General features: G+C 41.5%; 1 protein-coding gene across 1 annotated transcript in view; it reads left to right on the top strand.

Annotated features, from left to right (window-relative positions):
• The window catches only part of PUDP (pseudouridine 5'-phosphatase), a 223,879-nt gene that overhangs the window by 92,335 nt on the left and 114,578 nt on the right, over positions 1-16,966 (top strand). Inside the window, exons 2-3 of the mRNA XM_069945330.1 lie at positions 7,669-7,887; positions 15,108-15,337. Of these exons, the coding sequence (XP_069801431.1) occupies positions 7,669-7,887; positions 15,108-15,337 (449 nt within the window). The remainder of the gene's footprint in view (positions 1-7,668; positions 7,888-15,107; positions 15,338-16,966) is intronic.

Raw genomic sequence — 16,966 nt, forward strand, 5'->3', positions numbered from 1 at the left:
CAGGCTCTATGCATAGATCGCCGATAACACTGATCTATGCTATGCCACAGTATATGCAATCTAATGATTGCATGTTTTACTGTAAAATAAAAGTGTAAAAAAAGTTTAATTAAATAATACAAGTTTTTTAAAGTATTAAAAAAAAACCTTATAAACCCCCCTCCCAATAAAAGTTTAATATACCTTCTTGGCCATTATAAAAATAATAAAAATATATAAACCTATTATATATTGTAGCGTGCGGAATTTTCGGATCTATTACATCGGTGAATGGTGTAAACAGTTTAAAAAAAATAAAAAAAACACCAGGATTGCCAATGAAAGAAGAAAAATAAAATAATAAATAATAAAATATATATATATATATATATATATATATACATAAAAGTGATAAAAAATATGATATTAATAAAAACTAGAGATCAACCGCAAAAAATGACACCCCAACCAGCCCTGTAGGTGGAAAAATAAAAGCGCTATGGCTCTTAGGCTGGGTTCACACACAGTATATTTCAGGCAGTATTTGGTTCTCATGTCAGGTCCTTATAGCAACCAAAACCAGGAGTGGATTAAAAACAGAGAAAGGCTATATTCACACAATGTTAAAATTGAGTGGATGTCCGCAATATAACGGTAAATAACTGCCATTATTTCAATACAACAGCCGTTGTTTTAAGATAACAGCGAATATTAGCCATTAAATGACGGCCATCCACTCAATTACAACATTATGAAAACAGAGCCTTTCTGTGCTTTCAATTCACTCCTGGTTTTGGTTGCTATGAGGACCTGACATGAGGACCAAATACTGCCTGAAATAAACTATGTGTGAACCCAGCCTTAAAAGGGCAGGAGGAACATTTCATTAAATTGACCCGGACATCCGTGCATTAATGGGCTCTGTCTTGAAGGGGTTAAAGAGGTACAAATTTTTAAGTCTTCCAATCTACCACCCCCAGCTCTTCTTCCTACTTCAGACAGAATTGTCTCAGTGGTGACAGCTCATTCAAAAAATCACTGAATGTATAGTTATGGTCCGTTTACATGGAGCGATTATTGTTCGAATTTTCATGATAACGATCGCATTTGAGCGATAATCGGCTTGTGTAAACACTGCGAACAATCAAGTGACGAGACAGAAATAATTTATCTTGGTTTTTCAACATGTCATCAATTCGTCGTTGGCTAAAAATTTGCAGATCGCTTTGTTTAAATAGTCTTTCACAGATTCATCCTAATGTGTGAGATGGGCTTAAGCGTTCTTAAAACGACTTAAAAGGATTTTTTCAAACGATATATCTCTTTGTTTAAATGCTGATCGTTATAAAAATCAAATTGTTGCTTTGAAATCGATAAACGATTAATTGGGCGAATTATTGTTCCGTGTAAACAGACCATTAGAGGTTTTCATCATGTTCTTTTTTTCCTTTTCTGCAGACAATGCAGATTTACCTTCTTAAAGCGATTGTACTGTACATTGCTATGGTCTTTTTACATCAACAGACCAGCTCCAGCGTGGGGATGCCAGTGGCGTGGTCCTTTTTTTGGACTGCCACCTGGTCTGTTCTCGAGCACTGGCTGGACATGAAGCACTGGGGGCGAGACTGCCGACCCCCAGTGTGACAGTCTCCTCTCCTCTCTGTGATGCCGCTCCATTGATTCTAATTACAGATGAGCGAACCTGGAGCATGCTCGAGTCGATCCGAACCCAAACTTTCGGCATTTGATTAGCGGTGGCTGCTGAAGTTGGATAAAGCCCTAAGGCTATGTGGAAAACATGGATATAGTCATTGGTTGTATCCATGTTTTCCAGACAACCTTAGAGCTTTATCCAAGTTCAGCAGCCCCCGTAATCAAATGCTGATCGTTCGGGTCTGGATGGATTCGAACCCGAACCCGGTTCGCTCATCTCTAATTCTAATAGAATAAATGGAGTGTAGAGTAGGAGGGATTTTTAAAGAGAAACTAACAGGTCCGTGAAAGCCAGAATTCTTGCTGGTTGGTAGGTGACCAAATACTTATTTACATTTATTTATTTATTTTTTACATAAAAACTTGATTTAAATAATAAGTAATTTTCTGATTTTTCCTTTAGGCCATGTTCACACAGAATTATTTTGATGCCAAAGTCATCCATACAAAAGTAATTATCAAAAGACGGCCATCTTTTGGTGACAAAATAACAAAATCACAGCTGTTCAAAAATATTAACATGATTTTTATTTTGGATCAACAAGGCAGGTTATACAAAAAAAAAAAGTCACTACCTGCACCTTGCTAGAAGTCATATGTCAGCAATTCTTATCAATGGATTACCTGTTTCCGAAACTGGCTTCAGAGGTGTAGAAAGAGAGTTAAAAAAAAACTAGACCAAAACAGTAGTTAACAATAGCAACCAGTCGACTTTCAGCTCACAATTTTAGAGGCTTTATGGTGAATAAAAGTAGTTACCTGATTGCGATGGGCACCTGCTCCCCTATTCTAGAGAGCTAGCTTTGTACTTGCTCCAGCAACTCTTCTCCAAGCAGTTTGTTGCATTTTTACTAAGACGCATAAAAGGGTCATAAATGAGCTTAGAAACCTGGTTCATGTTTTGCAACACATTAAAATGTGTCCAAAAATGTTCAGCTTAAACTTCAATATATTTTTGCATGACCATAAGTCATGGCAAGTGCCATAAATACGTTGAAAAGTGAAAAGTTGTAAAGTGAATGGCAAACATATTGCAGTACAAAATAAAATAGAAACAAATTCACTGCACTGCATCTCGTAGCCTATCTACTGTAAGAGTCTGGCTAGTGAGTCATGCACTTATGTTTGCATCTGCTGTACTCACTATTTTGTGACTTCCCACCCCCTCAATAAAAAAAAAAAATTATATATATATATTAGAGATGAGCGAATCACTTGAAAATTTGTTTCGCAAAGCTCGCAAATATTCGCATAAATTTGCAAATATTCACAAATCGCATACAAACAAATTTCACACAGAACAATAATGAATATTGTTCAACACCCTGAAACAGCTGTATGTGGATGGTTACCTGGCCCTGGTTTTTCCCTTGTCATTACATTGGGCAACACCCCGAAACAGCTGTATGTGGATGGTTACCTGGCCCTGGTTTTTCCCTTGTCATTACATTGGGCAACACCCCGAAACAGCTGTATGTGGATGGTTACCTGGCTCTGGTTCTTCCCTTGTCATTATATTGATTTATAGGGCCACTAAATATGGTGGTTTTGGTGGTTTCCTTACAGGAGCCACCCCTCCTTCCTGGAGGGATATCTGGCTAGTCCTGTGTTTCGAGACTCTTTGATGAGGCTCCACAGACTCCTCTTTTGCATATTCATGTTTCCCAGGGGGCAATGCACCTAGGACTTCACTGCTTTGAGTGCTTTCACTAGCAGCCGGCAGTGTTGTCGTTTGGCTGGTCTCCCTGAGATCAGCGATCTGTTTCTCTTGTGACACAGAACAATAGTCATTAGTTACGATTGTTAAAATGTTCGGAACTGCGATCGTTTACTCCACCTGATCCCAACAACAGAATAAACAGTGTGGCATTAGGGTATGTACACACTGAGTAATTTTGACGGAAACTCTGTTGCGGAATTCTCAGCTCACGCCCGCTCGCTGACTGCGGCGCGCGCGCATCTCCGCCCCTGTCAGAGACTCCATTCTATGCACGGACGGATTCTTTCATCCGTTCAAAGAATGAACTTGATCCGCCCATGCATAGAATGAAGTCTATGACACGGAAGGAGACACACAGTTGACTGCGGCGGCCGCGAGCTGAGAGTTTCACAAAGGAATTTCCGTAAAAATTACTCAGTGTGCACATACCCTTACACTGAACAATTAGTGAACAAATGTGGAGTGCGGAATGCGGAATTACAATGAATGTGCAATTACAACAAACAATTAGCGAACGATTAACGAAGTGAGTCTGGCAAGTTCGTGAATCTCAACAAGACGAATTTAACACCTGTACAGGATCTGCGTCTTCTCCGGGGTCACCGGCGTCCCGGTCTGCCCACGGTGAATATGGTGACGTCACCAGTCTTGTTCCTGGTCTGTGTCAAAGCGTGGCTCTGCTGCCAGTAGTGCAGTAGACAAAGAGAGAGCTGAGACTAATGCAATAGCTCACACCATTTCACAGCCACTGAGGAAGAAGCTAGCAGCTTCGAAACGCGTCTGGAAGCCACCTAACATTGGCCTACACCCCTCAACAGTCACCTGAACATACCCCTGGATCTATTCCCCATCTCTCTAAGTCTGGGAGGAGCTGGCTCAACAGTGACTTTGTCTACTGCACTACTGGCAGCAGAGCCACGCTTTGACACAGACCAGGAACAAGACTGGTGACGTCACCGTATTCACCGCGGGCAGATCGGGACGCCGGAGACCCCGGAGAAGACGCAGATCCTGTATGGGTGAGCGGTGCACATGCACCAAACTATGTGAATGTGTATAAATCCTCCCCTATGACAACAAACAGTGATAGAGCCAGAGAGATCCAGTGCTTGCAGTACATCTCAGATCCAGTGCTTGCAGTACATCTCAGACAGAACACCAGGGATCAGTGAGATCTATTATACTGGTCTAATAACTATACACTCCACACAAGGAGTTCATTTACTTTGGATCGTAATCTACAAACGAACTGACTTTTGAATTTTAACAACAAAGTGGGATCAGTCCAGTGAGCCAGGACTACTACCCCCATCTGCCTGCTTTCACTGTGTGATTCTACTGCAAGTCTGTGAGAGGATGATGGGAATCCCCCTCTTGGTCTGAACAAAAAGACCAGTTCTACCACTTTTTGTGCTGATTATATATTTGAAGCATTGCAGTACAACGACTATATGGCTATTTATATAAGTATCTAGTTGTTTTGTACACTTTTACACCTTTATGTTTTGTTTTGTTTTCTTTTTTCTTCCATTTGTTTTCATATGCTTTTGTACCGCATTCCCTAACCCTCTGTGTTGATCTATTGTACTATATGGGCCCCAGGGCTTATGCATTTGTATGGTTTATGCTTTTAATGTGTTTATGAGTATTTTATCCTGGACTAGAGAGAAAGACACTTCAGGTTTAAGATTTTTTTTTCTTTTTATTATATATTTATATATATTTTTATTACATTGTATTACAATAAATTAACACATATTGTCAGATTTTGCTTTGAGGACTGGTATGTTTAAAAAAATTTTGTTACTGTGTACATTGGATGGTGTATTCCAGTTAACCTCAGCCAAATCAGATACAGGTGAGCTGCACCTTAGATCGTTACTGTGAATTTAACACCTGATTTGCTGTGAATCTGTATTTGTCAGATTCGCTTTGCTCATCTTTAATATATATATATATATATATATATATATATATATATATATATATATATATATATATAATTTTTTTTTTTGTTCTCTTCTGGCCTCTATTTCCAGCATTGTAAGGCAGACATTATTAGTTTTTTCTTGTCAACTCCTCTATCTGAGAAATAATAGGTTTTTTAGGAGCCAGCAGAACTAGGGGTGTTAAAGGTGTTTCCTGACTCCTGCAAGTAATGGCCGCAGTGATCTTAAAGACAATGTTACTTTTGAGAAAGTATAAGTGATGGATATTTACAAAGAAAAAAAAAAGGCTTTAGAGCCAGGCATTCCCCATAATGCTTGACATCCGCATCCTTGTACTAAAATGTTAGCATTGTCTTGTTATTGGTTTATTTCATCTCACAATGCAGCACTGTGGAAATGTTCACTGAATAAAATATTAGGATTGGGTTTGTATCTGTGTAAAAAGATAACAAACTGTAAAAAGATAACAAACTATAAAAGTAAGTGTTTATAATATTTCATATGTATATGAGACTAACAGTACCATTATAAAAGATATATTTAATAATAAAAATGTAGTCAGATGCTTAAAAGGAATCTGTCAGCTCCCTGGCCTATCTAAGGTGCTGTGCTGTAGCTGGCAGTCCCCTAGTGAGCATGGTGACTTTGATAATTTGTCTCCTACTGTAATGAAGTGTCAAAGAGGAGTTGTTTGTGCCACATTCTAGCACGCCTCACCACTCCTTCCTCCTCCCTCTTCTTCATGATCAATGTTGCCCGGCCTCCTGCTCGCTCAGCTGTCAGTCAGTGTCTCTGATTACAGATCAGTCCTCTGTAGGCAGGTTATGTCTTAGAGAAACACTCAGATATAGTTGAATTTCTGAGCCCAAATGTGTTGGAGCTGTGGTCTAAAGGTAACCATATACTTTATCCTAATATTGGCCAAACCTGCTGCTTGCGGAAGTTTCAGCTGCTAGAATAAAGTTTATGGGGCCTCCTGAGTCTTCCCTTAGTATCTCCAGAGTTGTGTAGCTTCACCTCTCCTCCCCTCCCCAAGGAGAACACTTAAACATTCAACATGGTTGAGGGAGGTCAAGAGAGATAACTTTTGGCCGATTGATCTTTGGCTTACAGTTATTGAAGGTAAATAGTAGAGATGAGCCAACTGTGTTCAGGTTCGAGTCCATCCGAACCCGAACATTCGGCATTTGATTAGCTGGGGCTGCTGAACTTGGATAAAGCTCTAAGGTTGTCTGGAAAACATGGATACAGCCAATGACTATATCCATGATTTCCACATAGCCTTAGGGCTTTATCCAACTTCAGCAGCCACCGCTAATCAAATGTCGAAAATTCGGGTTCGGATGGACTCGAGCATGCTCAAGGTTCGCTCATCTCTAGTAAATAGGCAACTTTGGACTAAGTAGACAGAAACCACAGATTTATCACAGTGGCTCATGCTGTTTGATAAACCATGTTTGACTGAGACTTCTGTTTTCAAGTCAATATCTGCCTTTGTATTTAGAAATAACAATAAAAAACCTAAATATGTGAACACTGAACACACCATAAATCTACCATCTAGTATTCCTGAAAATCTAATAACTTGTCACACTAGCCTATCATCAGGTGATAGCAATGGAAGGTACCCTCAGAGTAGTCCCAAATGTTACAGAGTATATAAGTGTTGTTTTGTTATACACTTGCCCCTGAGCCCTATAGGGTTTTGTATCGATAGCGCAATTATTTAAACATTTTTGCTAGTGTACTTTTCATGTGCTGCGCAAAAAAAACTCCGGTCCATGTGCTAAAATTATCAATAGGAGCACAGGCCTTGAAAAACATTGCGCAATTTGTGCGCTTCTTTTGTGGCTAACAAACTACGCCTGGGTCTGACTGGAGAACAGCTGTGCAATATTTTTTGTGCATAGTAAAAATAGCACATGATAAAGCTAGCTAAAAAAAAAAGCTAATACCCCCTCCATATATATACCGTGCACAAAACCCCTTTTTTTGCCAAAATAATGGTGCAAAAAGAATGGCACCTATGCACTTATGTGTTTCATGTTACACTTCTGTCAATGATAACCTTCGCTTAGGACACTCCTGTCTTTCATGATACTCTCCGCTATTAGAGGTGAATTTTATATACTTTTTTTCTCATCGTTTATTCACCATTATATGAAAACCTGGCACCTCTAAATTCCCTGGAGTTTTTTTTATACGTTTTTCTTCCCATTGTATTTTTAGCTAACATAAAGCCTACTGTATCCCACTGTAACAATACAAATAATCCATTGTAATGATTTTACATGCTTTCCCTTACAGATACAGAGCGTCTTTACACAGTGGTTTTTCAAGAAATCTGTGACCGTTATGGAAAGAAATACACTTGGGATGTGAAATCCTTAGTCATGGGGGAAAAGGCATTGCGGGCAGCTCAAATTATTCGTGATGTTCTCGACCTTCCCATTACAGCTGAAGAATTACTGAAGATAAGTCAAATTAAGCAGGAAAAGCTTTTCCCAACTGCATCCTTAATGCCAGGTAAAGTGAAAATGTAAGACTGTAAGAATTCTGTAAATACCTATGTGTATTATATCGGCAAATAAAGCCATGTTCCTTTAAGTAAGGCTGTAAAGGCAAATCTTTTCAATCCATCATCTCCAGCCAGCCTTACAATATCTGATAATGCCTGTGTATAGGCATAGTGAATACCTGTGTATTATCATACTTTTCCGTCAGTTCATCCTTCATATAATCTGAATATCTCCCATTTATAACATTCCTTTCTTATCAGTATATCATTTATTTACCAATGAGTCTGTTCTTCTTGCTCATACAGGTAAGATACTGACAGTTTACAGCTTCTATTAAGAAGGAAAAAGCGTGGAATTATGGAAATGTGCCTGAAGTGGGGCTCACCAGTGCCTGTAGTGGGCATGGCCTGTGGTGGAGTGCATCAGTACATGTAGTGGGGCTCACCAGTGCCTGTACTGGAGCTCCCCAGTGCCTGTTGTGGGGACGTGCCTGTAGTGTGGCTCATCTGTACCTGGAGGTAGGATGTGCATAAAATGGGGCTCATTGGTCTCTGGTGGTAGGATGGGCCTGTAGTGGGGCTCATCAGTGCCTGTGGTGGGGATAATTGGTGCCTGAAGGTAGGATGTGTATGTAGTGGGGCTTATCAGTGCCTGGGGGTTGGATGATCATGTAGTGGGGTTTACCAGTGCCTGAAGGTAGGATGTGCATGTAGTGGGGCTTATCGGTGCCTGGAGGTAGGATGTGCCTGTAGTGGGGCTCATCAGTGCCTAAAGTTAAGCTCATTGGTGCCTGGAGGTAGGATGTGCTTGTAGTGCGGCCCATCAGTGCTTATAGTTGGGTTCATTGGTGCCTGGAGGTAGGATGTGCATTTAGTGGGGCTCATCAGTACCTGTAGGTAGGATGTGCATGTGGTGGGGCTTATCGATACTTGGAGGTAGGATGTGCCTGTAGTGTGGCTCATCAGTACCTGAAGGTAGAATGTGCATGTGGTGGGGCTTATCGATACTTGTGGTGGGGCTTACTGGTTTCTACAGGTAGGATGTGCCTGTAGTGTGGCTTATCAGTACCTGAAGGTAGGATGTGCATGTGGTGGGGCTTATCAATACTTGGAGGTAGGATGTGCATGTGGTGGGGCTTATCAGTACCTGAAGGTAGGATTTGCATGTGGTGGGGCTTATCAATACTTGGAGGTAGGATGTGCATGTGGTGGGGCTTATCAGTACCTGAAGGTAGGATGTGCATGTGGTGGGGCTTATCAATACTTGGAGGTAGGATGTGACTGTAGTGGGGCTCATCAGTACCTGGAGGTAGGATGTGGGGTCATCAGTACCTGGACTTGGGATATTTAAGGTGCAGATTTAAAGTTTCATTACACAGACTTGGACGTGTATTAATAGGGCTAATTTCCTTCTTGCTACCCAAAACACTAAGCTACACAGTGTCCTGACCTGGCTCCCAGACTACCTTAGTTAGTGTGGGAGCCATCAACAGTAGTTACACTTAGTGGTGTTGCCCTCGCTAAACACGGTAGCATAGGAAGCAGAGCAGGATGCTATCTAGCACAGCATCAGTACAGAGTTGGGCCAATACATTCGCTAATAAAATAATTCAATTTAACAGGAGAAATATTTAAAGGCGAAGGCAGGGAGTGGCTGAAACATAATAACGAATGTATAGTATATACTGACCGCCACCACAACTTATTTTCTTCTGGTTGTCCTTCTACTGTGACTCTGGGTAAAACATCTGACATAGCTGGTGGATTGCCCGCTCATCTAGTCAGTGAATGCAGTGGTTTCCCACCCAAGTCACCAACTGGATGAGCGGGCAATCCATCAAGCGGGTAGTGACATTGCAGGAGGGAGAGCTGGAGGAGACCGGTGGGGGTTTGGGAGCTGTAATGTGCCGTTGGGGGGGGGCAGAGGGATGCGGAAGTAGAGATTCTTTATTATGTTTTTACACACCCCTGCCTGCACTGTTTTTTTTTTTTATTTCGCCATTCCTCTCCTTTAAAAAAATGCTGTAAATTACCACTTTGCAAAACCACAATGATTTGTTGTAAAAGCATGTGTTTTTTGCAATGCAGTTTTTCCCTAACTTTCACAATGCAATACAAATGCACAAAGTACACAGTGTGAACCCACCCGTTGGTACAATTCTCATAATCAGTATACATTATATTTTTGAATTAAGATTAGAACTTTAAGCCATATTTAGACCAATATATTCTGCAAACTTTTAATGAAAATAAATAAATAAACTTTGTATTTATGTTTGGCCTTCTTGTGTGAGTTAAGTAAGGCTGATCTTTACATAAACTGAGACTCAATAGAAAAAGAAAGACATGGAATTGTATGGATAAACTGAACATTGTGACTCAGATGCAAGCCTTAGAACACAGTACAACAATATGTGCATGTCCCTAATTCTCCTTGAGTTGAGCTGAGTTGAAACTATTGTCACAGAAAACTAGACATGCTTGTGACTACAGAACTCGTAAGTAAACTATAACTTTTGTGATGCACAAATAGACAAGTGTCCCCCCTGTGCTTGCTCTATTCTGCCAGATAATAGGAGAGCTGACTTATTCACAATGCCTGGCGCAATACTAGGTGTCACAGGACTTTATATCTAAACCACATTTATCTAAATACAGTAAGTTATTGTACAAAGGTCAGCAAAGTATAACTGCTCAGGAATAACTAAAATTGCCATGGTCCCTTTATATTCATTTTGTGTACCTGCTGAACATATTTTTTACAGATATATCAGGTAACCATGTCACCTTGTAGACCAGTTATTTAAGCAATAAATAGAAAGAACAGCATTACTTTTACGCTTCTTCTATCAGAGACCAATCCTTCTAGATTGAGTCTGGGTGATCATCGTATCACTTTGTGTATAGTGGCTGGCAGAGCTGATTCTAGGTTTTCTGCTGCCTGGGGCGAAACCTGAAATGGCACCTCTCTCCCCCAGTGCCCACACTGCACCCCCCCAAGTCTATTGAAAATCATAAGTAAGTCAGGCCTGTGCAGAAAATCTGCAGCTTATATTAAGTGTATAAACAATCCAGCTCCACTATAAATCATGCATTGTGACTCCTCATGGGGATCTTATTCATGGTCATACTAACAATACCTGAAAAGTGTCTGCAGTCCTTGCATTCTACGTCTGTGTCCAGCTATAAACTTATTTCACCTTATGGCAGAGACGGCCCTGGCGGCTTGAGTTATAAGAACAAGCTGATGTTTCACATTGGAAAGCTGCAGCCAGCCAGACATGCAGCAAGGATTCTTATCACTTTGAAAGGTGTCCCTTCTCCCATAGACTTAACAGCAAGGCATACCTTGTTTGCTTCGCTGTTCATTGGGTAAATGAATCAGACAGGTTATAAGCTCTATAGACTTATATAAAACATGCAGCCTCCAGCTGTATTCTAGGGAGCCATAGAAACTATATACCGAGCAGGAGGCATACTGTACTAAGAGCCCCTGGCTCAGTGAGAGTCAGAGTGTAGTGATGCATACAGTCCGATCCATTGAAAACAAACTGACCCGAAGTAAAGCACAGCATTCACAGCTTCTTTACAGTTCTACTAAAGTGAATGGGAAAAAAAAAACAGGTTTGGATGCTAATTTCTAGTTTCAGCGTTTTATGGCCTTTAAAACTTGAGTTTTGTTAGGTTTCTGTCATATCTAGAGCCCAGGGGGTGGTGACCTACAGTGATACGTTTTGAAATCACTCTTCTCTACTACTACTACTACTACTACTACTACTATTCTCTTCTAGTCTCTCTTACCCTCTATCACTGTTCCAGTGCCTTGCCTGTTTTATCCTGCTGCTACGGCTGAGATGGTTATTCTCAGTTACTGCAGCCTGCAGAGTAGATCTACACTATCCAGGATGTGTTGAGGAGCCTAGCAGTAGCTTATACTGATTGATCCTGACCACAAGAGACTGTACAGTAGTTGGAGTTCACTAGTTGAGCCCACAATTCTGTATGCCAGCAACAAATACAACAAGGAGAGAAACAGAACTCAGTTATCTAAACTCATTCAGCGATGTTACAGAGTGTCTGATTTTCATATTTTATATCTATTGGTACCAATTAAAGAACATGCAACCTAACTCATTACACATCACACATATTTATCATGGGAAAAGCTCAGGCTATGTGAGCTCCCGATGTCAAAGACAATTAGTGATTTTGCTATGTAGGTAATTGAGGATTAGAAAAACATAGCTGCATTCTTTCAAAAACAGCACTACCCTTGTCCACAGGTTATATGTGGTATTACAACTGTATTTATTTCATTGGAGCTAAACTTTGTGGTGTTTTTGTCCATAAAATGGTCAACATGGAGTAGCATGTGACCATGCCCCGCCCCCGGTGTTCTTCATTGGCAAATACAGGCTCAGTGGTGGACACTGGGGGGTGGGGCATGGTCACATGCTCCTCCAGGTCAGCCATCTTATGGACAGAGTCAGCACAGAGCAGGGCAGCCCAGCCTGGAGGAGGGGAGTCTGATTTTAGTTCTATGAGATACACAGGGAGCTGCTGTCAGTAAGTGCAGTAAGTACACTTACTAATACTGTACACTGAGCAATTTTACTTTTAAGTGGTCAACCCCTTTAATAACTGTCAGGCTACATATTATAATTGATAAAGGAGTTCTCAGGTGAATAATGGTAAGTTTCAAACCCTATTTGGGAATTCAAGGTACTACATGTTCAGGCGCCTCATTTAGTTTTGGTGTGTTTACACAGACAGATTATCTTACAGATTTTAGAAACCAAAGCCAGGAATTTTCTTTTTTGAATTTTGATTTGAAAAGAGGAGAAATCTCAGTCTTTCCTTTTATGATCTGTTTTCTGTTTATAGTCTGTCCCTGGCTTTGTCTTCAAAAATCTGTCAGATAATCTGTCTGTGTTGTCTGTGGCTAAAATGTAGCTTGGGTTGGAGTGCCTGATGTGTTCCTGCTTTAGGCTATGTTCACACTACGTAAGCTACGCAGTAATCACGGCCGTTGTTACAACTTACACATAGTATACACTTCGGCCAGGATCCGTAGCGGCACAGCAAGAAACTGACATGTTAGTTTTTTGCGGACGCTATTCAGTGGACCCAGTGGTCTTTTGCTGTCGACAATCTTCTATGTTTTAGTAGCAATAATATGGCAATTGCAGCGGGGGTTCCAAATGCCTGCAATGTATGCTATCAATTTTAAAAGGACAGATAACCCCTTTAAGCTTTGACATTAATGAACTTACTTATATCATAGAATATTGAAAGAAAGAATGTTAACTTTAAGATTTATTTATTCATTCAGTTTAGAATTTTACATTACATACTATATACTAGCTCACTCATAAATGGAAGCACAACACTGAGTCTTGTACTAGTCCATAAGTGTCAGTAGTTGTATTTTATGTTGTGAGGCAGCAGTCATAAAACATCCAGTGTACATACAGGATTTAATGAATAAATTGAAGTATAACAGTTTAAGGCCATGTTCTCACAATTTATTTCTTGATTAAACAACGGTCATTGTTGCAGGTTTGCAACAATGGCCATTGTTTAGTCACAGCAGCCGATCGCATTAACTTCTATATCCCGGGCAGAGTGTATACACACTGTATACACTCTGCCCGGGATTCCATGCGACCGCACATAAAAGTCACATGTCTATTTTGTGCATCAACTATTCATTGAACAGTGGTCGCGCAAAACAGGCTGTGCAGACAATGTTAGCTACAGCTCCGGACATACTTTATATTATCTGTAATGGCTAATTGGAGTGTGAGCACACGTGAATGTGCCCGTATTTCAATTAAAAAGAAGTGGTGTTCATCTAATCAGTACAGCAGTACCGGCCAGGTTGAACATCTCACACAGCGGCTGTTCTGTGACAAGGCCGTGTCACATAACAGCTGCTGTTTTACCATGTCTGAATTTAGCCTAAAGTCCGGTCAGACCCATTTTGTTAGAAAGTGCTAGGGAGAGGGAGGATAAAAAAAAAAGTGCTCTTCCGCTACCGCGCTGGTGGCCACATCCTGCTCCTGCCGCTTTGGGTGCCCGGCCACTTTCTGGTCCGAGCGTGGACCCGGGTCATGACTAGAGATGACCAAACCGGACGAGGTTTGGGTTCGTATGAACCTGAACTCTCGGCTTCTCATTCCCGCTGTTTGCCCGCTACGTGGAGAGGGTGGATACAGCCTGAGGACTGCCTGGAAAACTGGGATACAGCCTATGGCTATGGCTGTATCCCAGTTTTCCAGGCGGTCCTCAGGCTGTATCCACCCTCTCCACGGAGTGGGCAGACAGTGGGAACCAGAAGCCGAGGGTTCAGGTTCATACGAACCTGAACCTCGGCCGGTTCGCTCATCTCTAGTCATGACTAGAGATGAGCGAACTGGGTTCGGGTTCGAGTCCATCCGAACCCGAACGTTCGGTATTTGATTAGCTGGAGCTGCTGAACTTGGATAAAGCTCTAAGGTTGTCTGGAAAACATGGATACAGCCAATGACTATATCCATGTTTTCCACATAGCCTCAGGGCTTTATCCAAGTTCAGCAGCCACCGCTAATCAAATGCCGAAAGTTCGGGTTCGGATCGACTCGAGCATGCTCGAGGTTCGCTCATCTCTAGTCATGACGTATAAAGTCCACTTAGCCAGCCAGTGGCCGTAGTAGGGTACTTCCTCTGACGTTGACACGTCATGACCCGGTCCCTCCTTAGACCAGGAGGTGGCCGGAGATCAGGGGACTGGAGCGGTGGTATACAGCCACCAGTGTTGGAGTGGGAGAGGTAAGAGAGTGTTATTTCTTTCATCCTACCCCTTTCCCAGCACTTCTTAGAAAATTGGGTCTGGCCGGACTTCTCCTTAAAGAAAGTACACTTACAGTATTTGTACGAATGACCGTCTGGTGAAGAAAAATATTACATAGCTCTAAAGCTTAAAGGGTTACTTACTAAAAAAATAAGAGTGTATGATATCTATGCTGTCTAGCTCCAGGAAAACAAGGCGCTGCGGAGTCCGTCTTGTTTATACAATTTCATTGTTTTGCACATTCATTTCAGATAATAACAGTGAACTCCCAAACTTTATTTTCCCTGAAACTGTCACATATTATTATTATTATCTGCTCCCAATGATAGTATGGACAAGCTTTATCATGTAATCTTTGCATTTCTCATTTATTTCCTCTCTCTTTCTCTGTCACAGGGGTTGAAAAGTTAATCTACCATCTGAATAAGCACAACATCCCAATGGCTGTTGCCACCAGCTCAGCCAGAGTGACATTTGAAATGAAAACAAGTAGACACAAAGAATTCTTCAATTTATTCCATCATATTGTGCTTGGAGATGACCCGGACGTGAAGAATGGCAAACCTCAGCCTGATGCTTTTCTTGTATGTGCAAAGAGGTTTAACCCCCCTCCGAGTGTCGGCAAGGTAAGTGTGAAAATATATATTACTGCCGCCGCTGTGTAGTGCTAGATTTGAGAATCACACAATCATAAAGTAGTTAAATCTCAACCTTTTATTTTGGCTTTTCAGAGCTCGGGGCTTAATGGGTTGAAGGTTATTTTATGTCTTTAAACAGACAACATTGAACTGAAATATTTCTCTTTATGAAAAAATTCCAAGTCACCCAGATAGCAGATATCAACTTGCCTTTAATGCTTTACTGACTTAGATTTGCCTATTATATATGCAAAATACCGTATTTTTGGGTGTATAAGACAACTTTTTAACTCTGAAAAATCTTCTCAGAAGTCAAGGGTCGTCTTATACGCCGGGTATGGTCATCACATATGGTTGGGGAGCTCAAAAACGACCGCATCCCCACCATACAGTATGTGATGACCTCTATAAAATAGCAAAAGATTCCACTCACCTGTCACCTATTTCTGGCAGCTGTGCGACTTCCATCATGTATCCGGCGCGGGCAGTGTGATGCAGAGACACTGCCTGTGCCGGAGGACCCCGAAGCTCTCCTGGCAGCCGAGCGTCTCATCAGAGAAGCTCGGAGACGCTGGGGTGCAGGGAGAGTTTTGGGACAATGGCACCGGAAGTCCCTGAAGCCTCTATCATTCTCCCGAAGCTTTCCTGGCAGCCGAGCATCTCATCAGAGAAGCTCGGAGACGCTGGGGTGCAGGGAGAGTTTTGGGACAATGGCAGAGTCACCGGAAGTCCCTGAAGCCTCTATCATTCTCCCGAAGTTCTCCTGGCAGCCGAGCATCTCATCGGAGAAGCTTGGAGACGCTTGGGTGCAGGGAGAGTTTTGGGACAATGGCAGAGGCGCCGGAAGTCCCTGAAGCCTCTGTCTTTCTTCCAAACCTCTTCCGGCAGCCAAACGTCTTCAAGGTTCTCAGATGAAACTCTTGGCTGCCGAGAGAGATTCAAGGACCTCTGGCACAGGCAGTGCGCCGGGAACCTGACAGGAGACGCGCGGCTGCCGGGAAAGGGTGACAGGTGAGTTGATTGTTGTTTTATTTATCTTTTTTTACTTTAACCCCTGCCTGACCGCAGCAGGGCTCAAGCTAGTAAACCCTGCTGCTGTCAGGCAGGGGTTAACATTTTCAACGTATAAGACAAACATTTTCAGCATATATGACAAACCTCTGAAATTCTTCTTAAAAGTCAGGGGTCGTCTTATATATTGGAAAATATGAAATATTATATTAAAGCAGTTCAGAATGCAGTGGAACCTGTTTCCTAGTAGCATCTTATATGAATTGACGTTTTATGGTCTTGCCAGATATGAATATTTATAGGTAAAAGTAAGTGACCTCTTATCTCAGTATATAAATTGTTATATTGCTTTAAGGCCCGCTGTACTGCTAAGGCACTCATTATCTTATGCTTAGAACCTGGAAACCAGCTGATTTATGTCAGTCGTACCACTCCATCTCACTGCTAAATGGCCATGCAAAGGTTATTCCCATAAGTCGAGCTGTCAGGTTACATTAAACCATTACACTTTTTTTTTTTTTTTTTTAAAGGAAATTGAGAAAAAGTTTCTGCAGTAGGAACCATAGAGTATTTGCCTTCTAGGTCTTTTTGTATTTCCGACGGGAA

The sequence above is a fragment of the Dendropsophus ebraccatus genome, chromosome 11, assembly GCF_027789765.1.
Source record: "Dendropsophus ebraccatus isolate aDenEbr1 chromosome 11, aDenEbr1.pat, whole genome shotgun sequence".
NCBI lineage: Eukaryota > Metazoa > Chordata > Amphibia > Anura > Hylidae > Dendropsophus > Dendropsophus ebraccatus.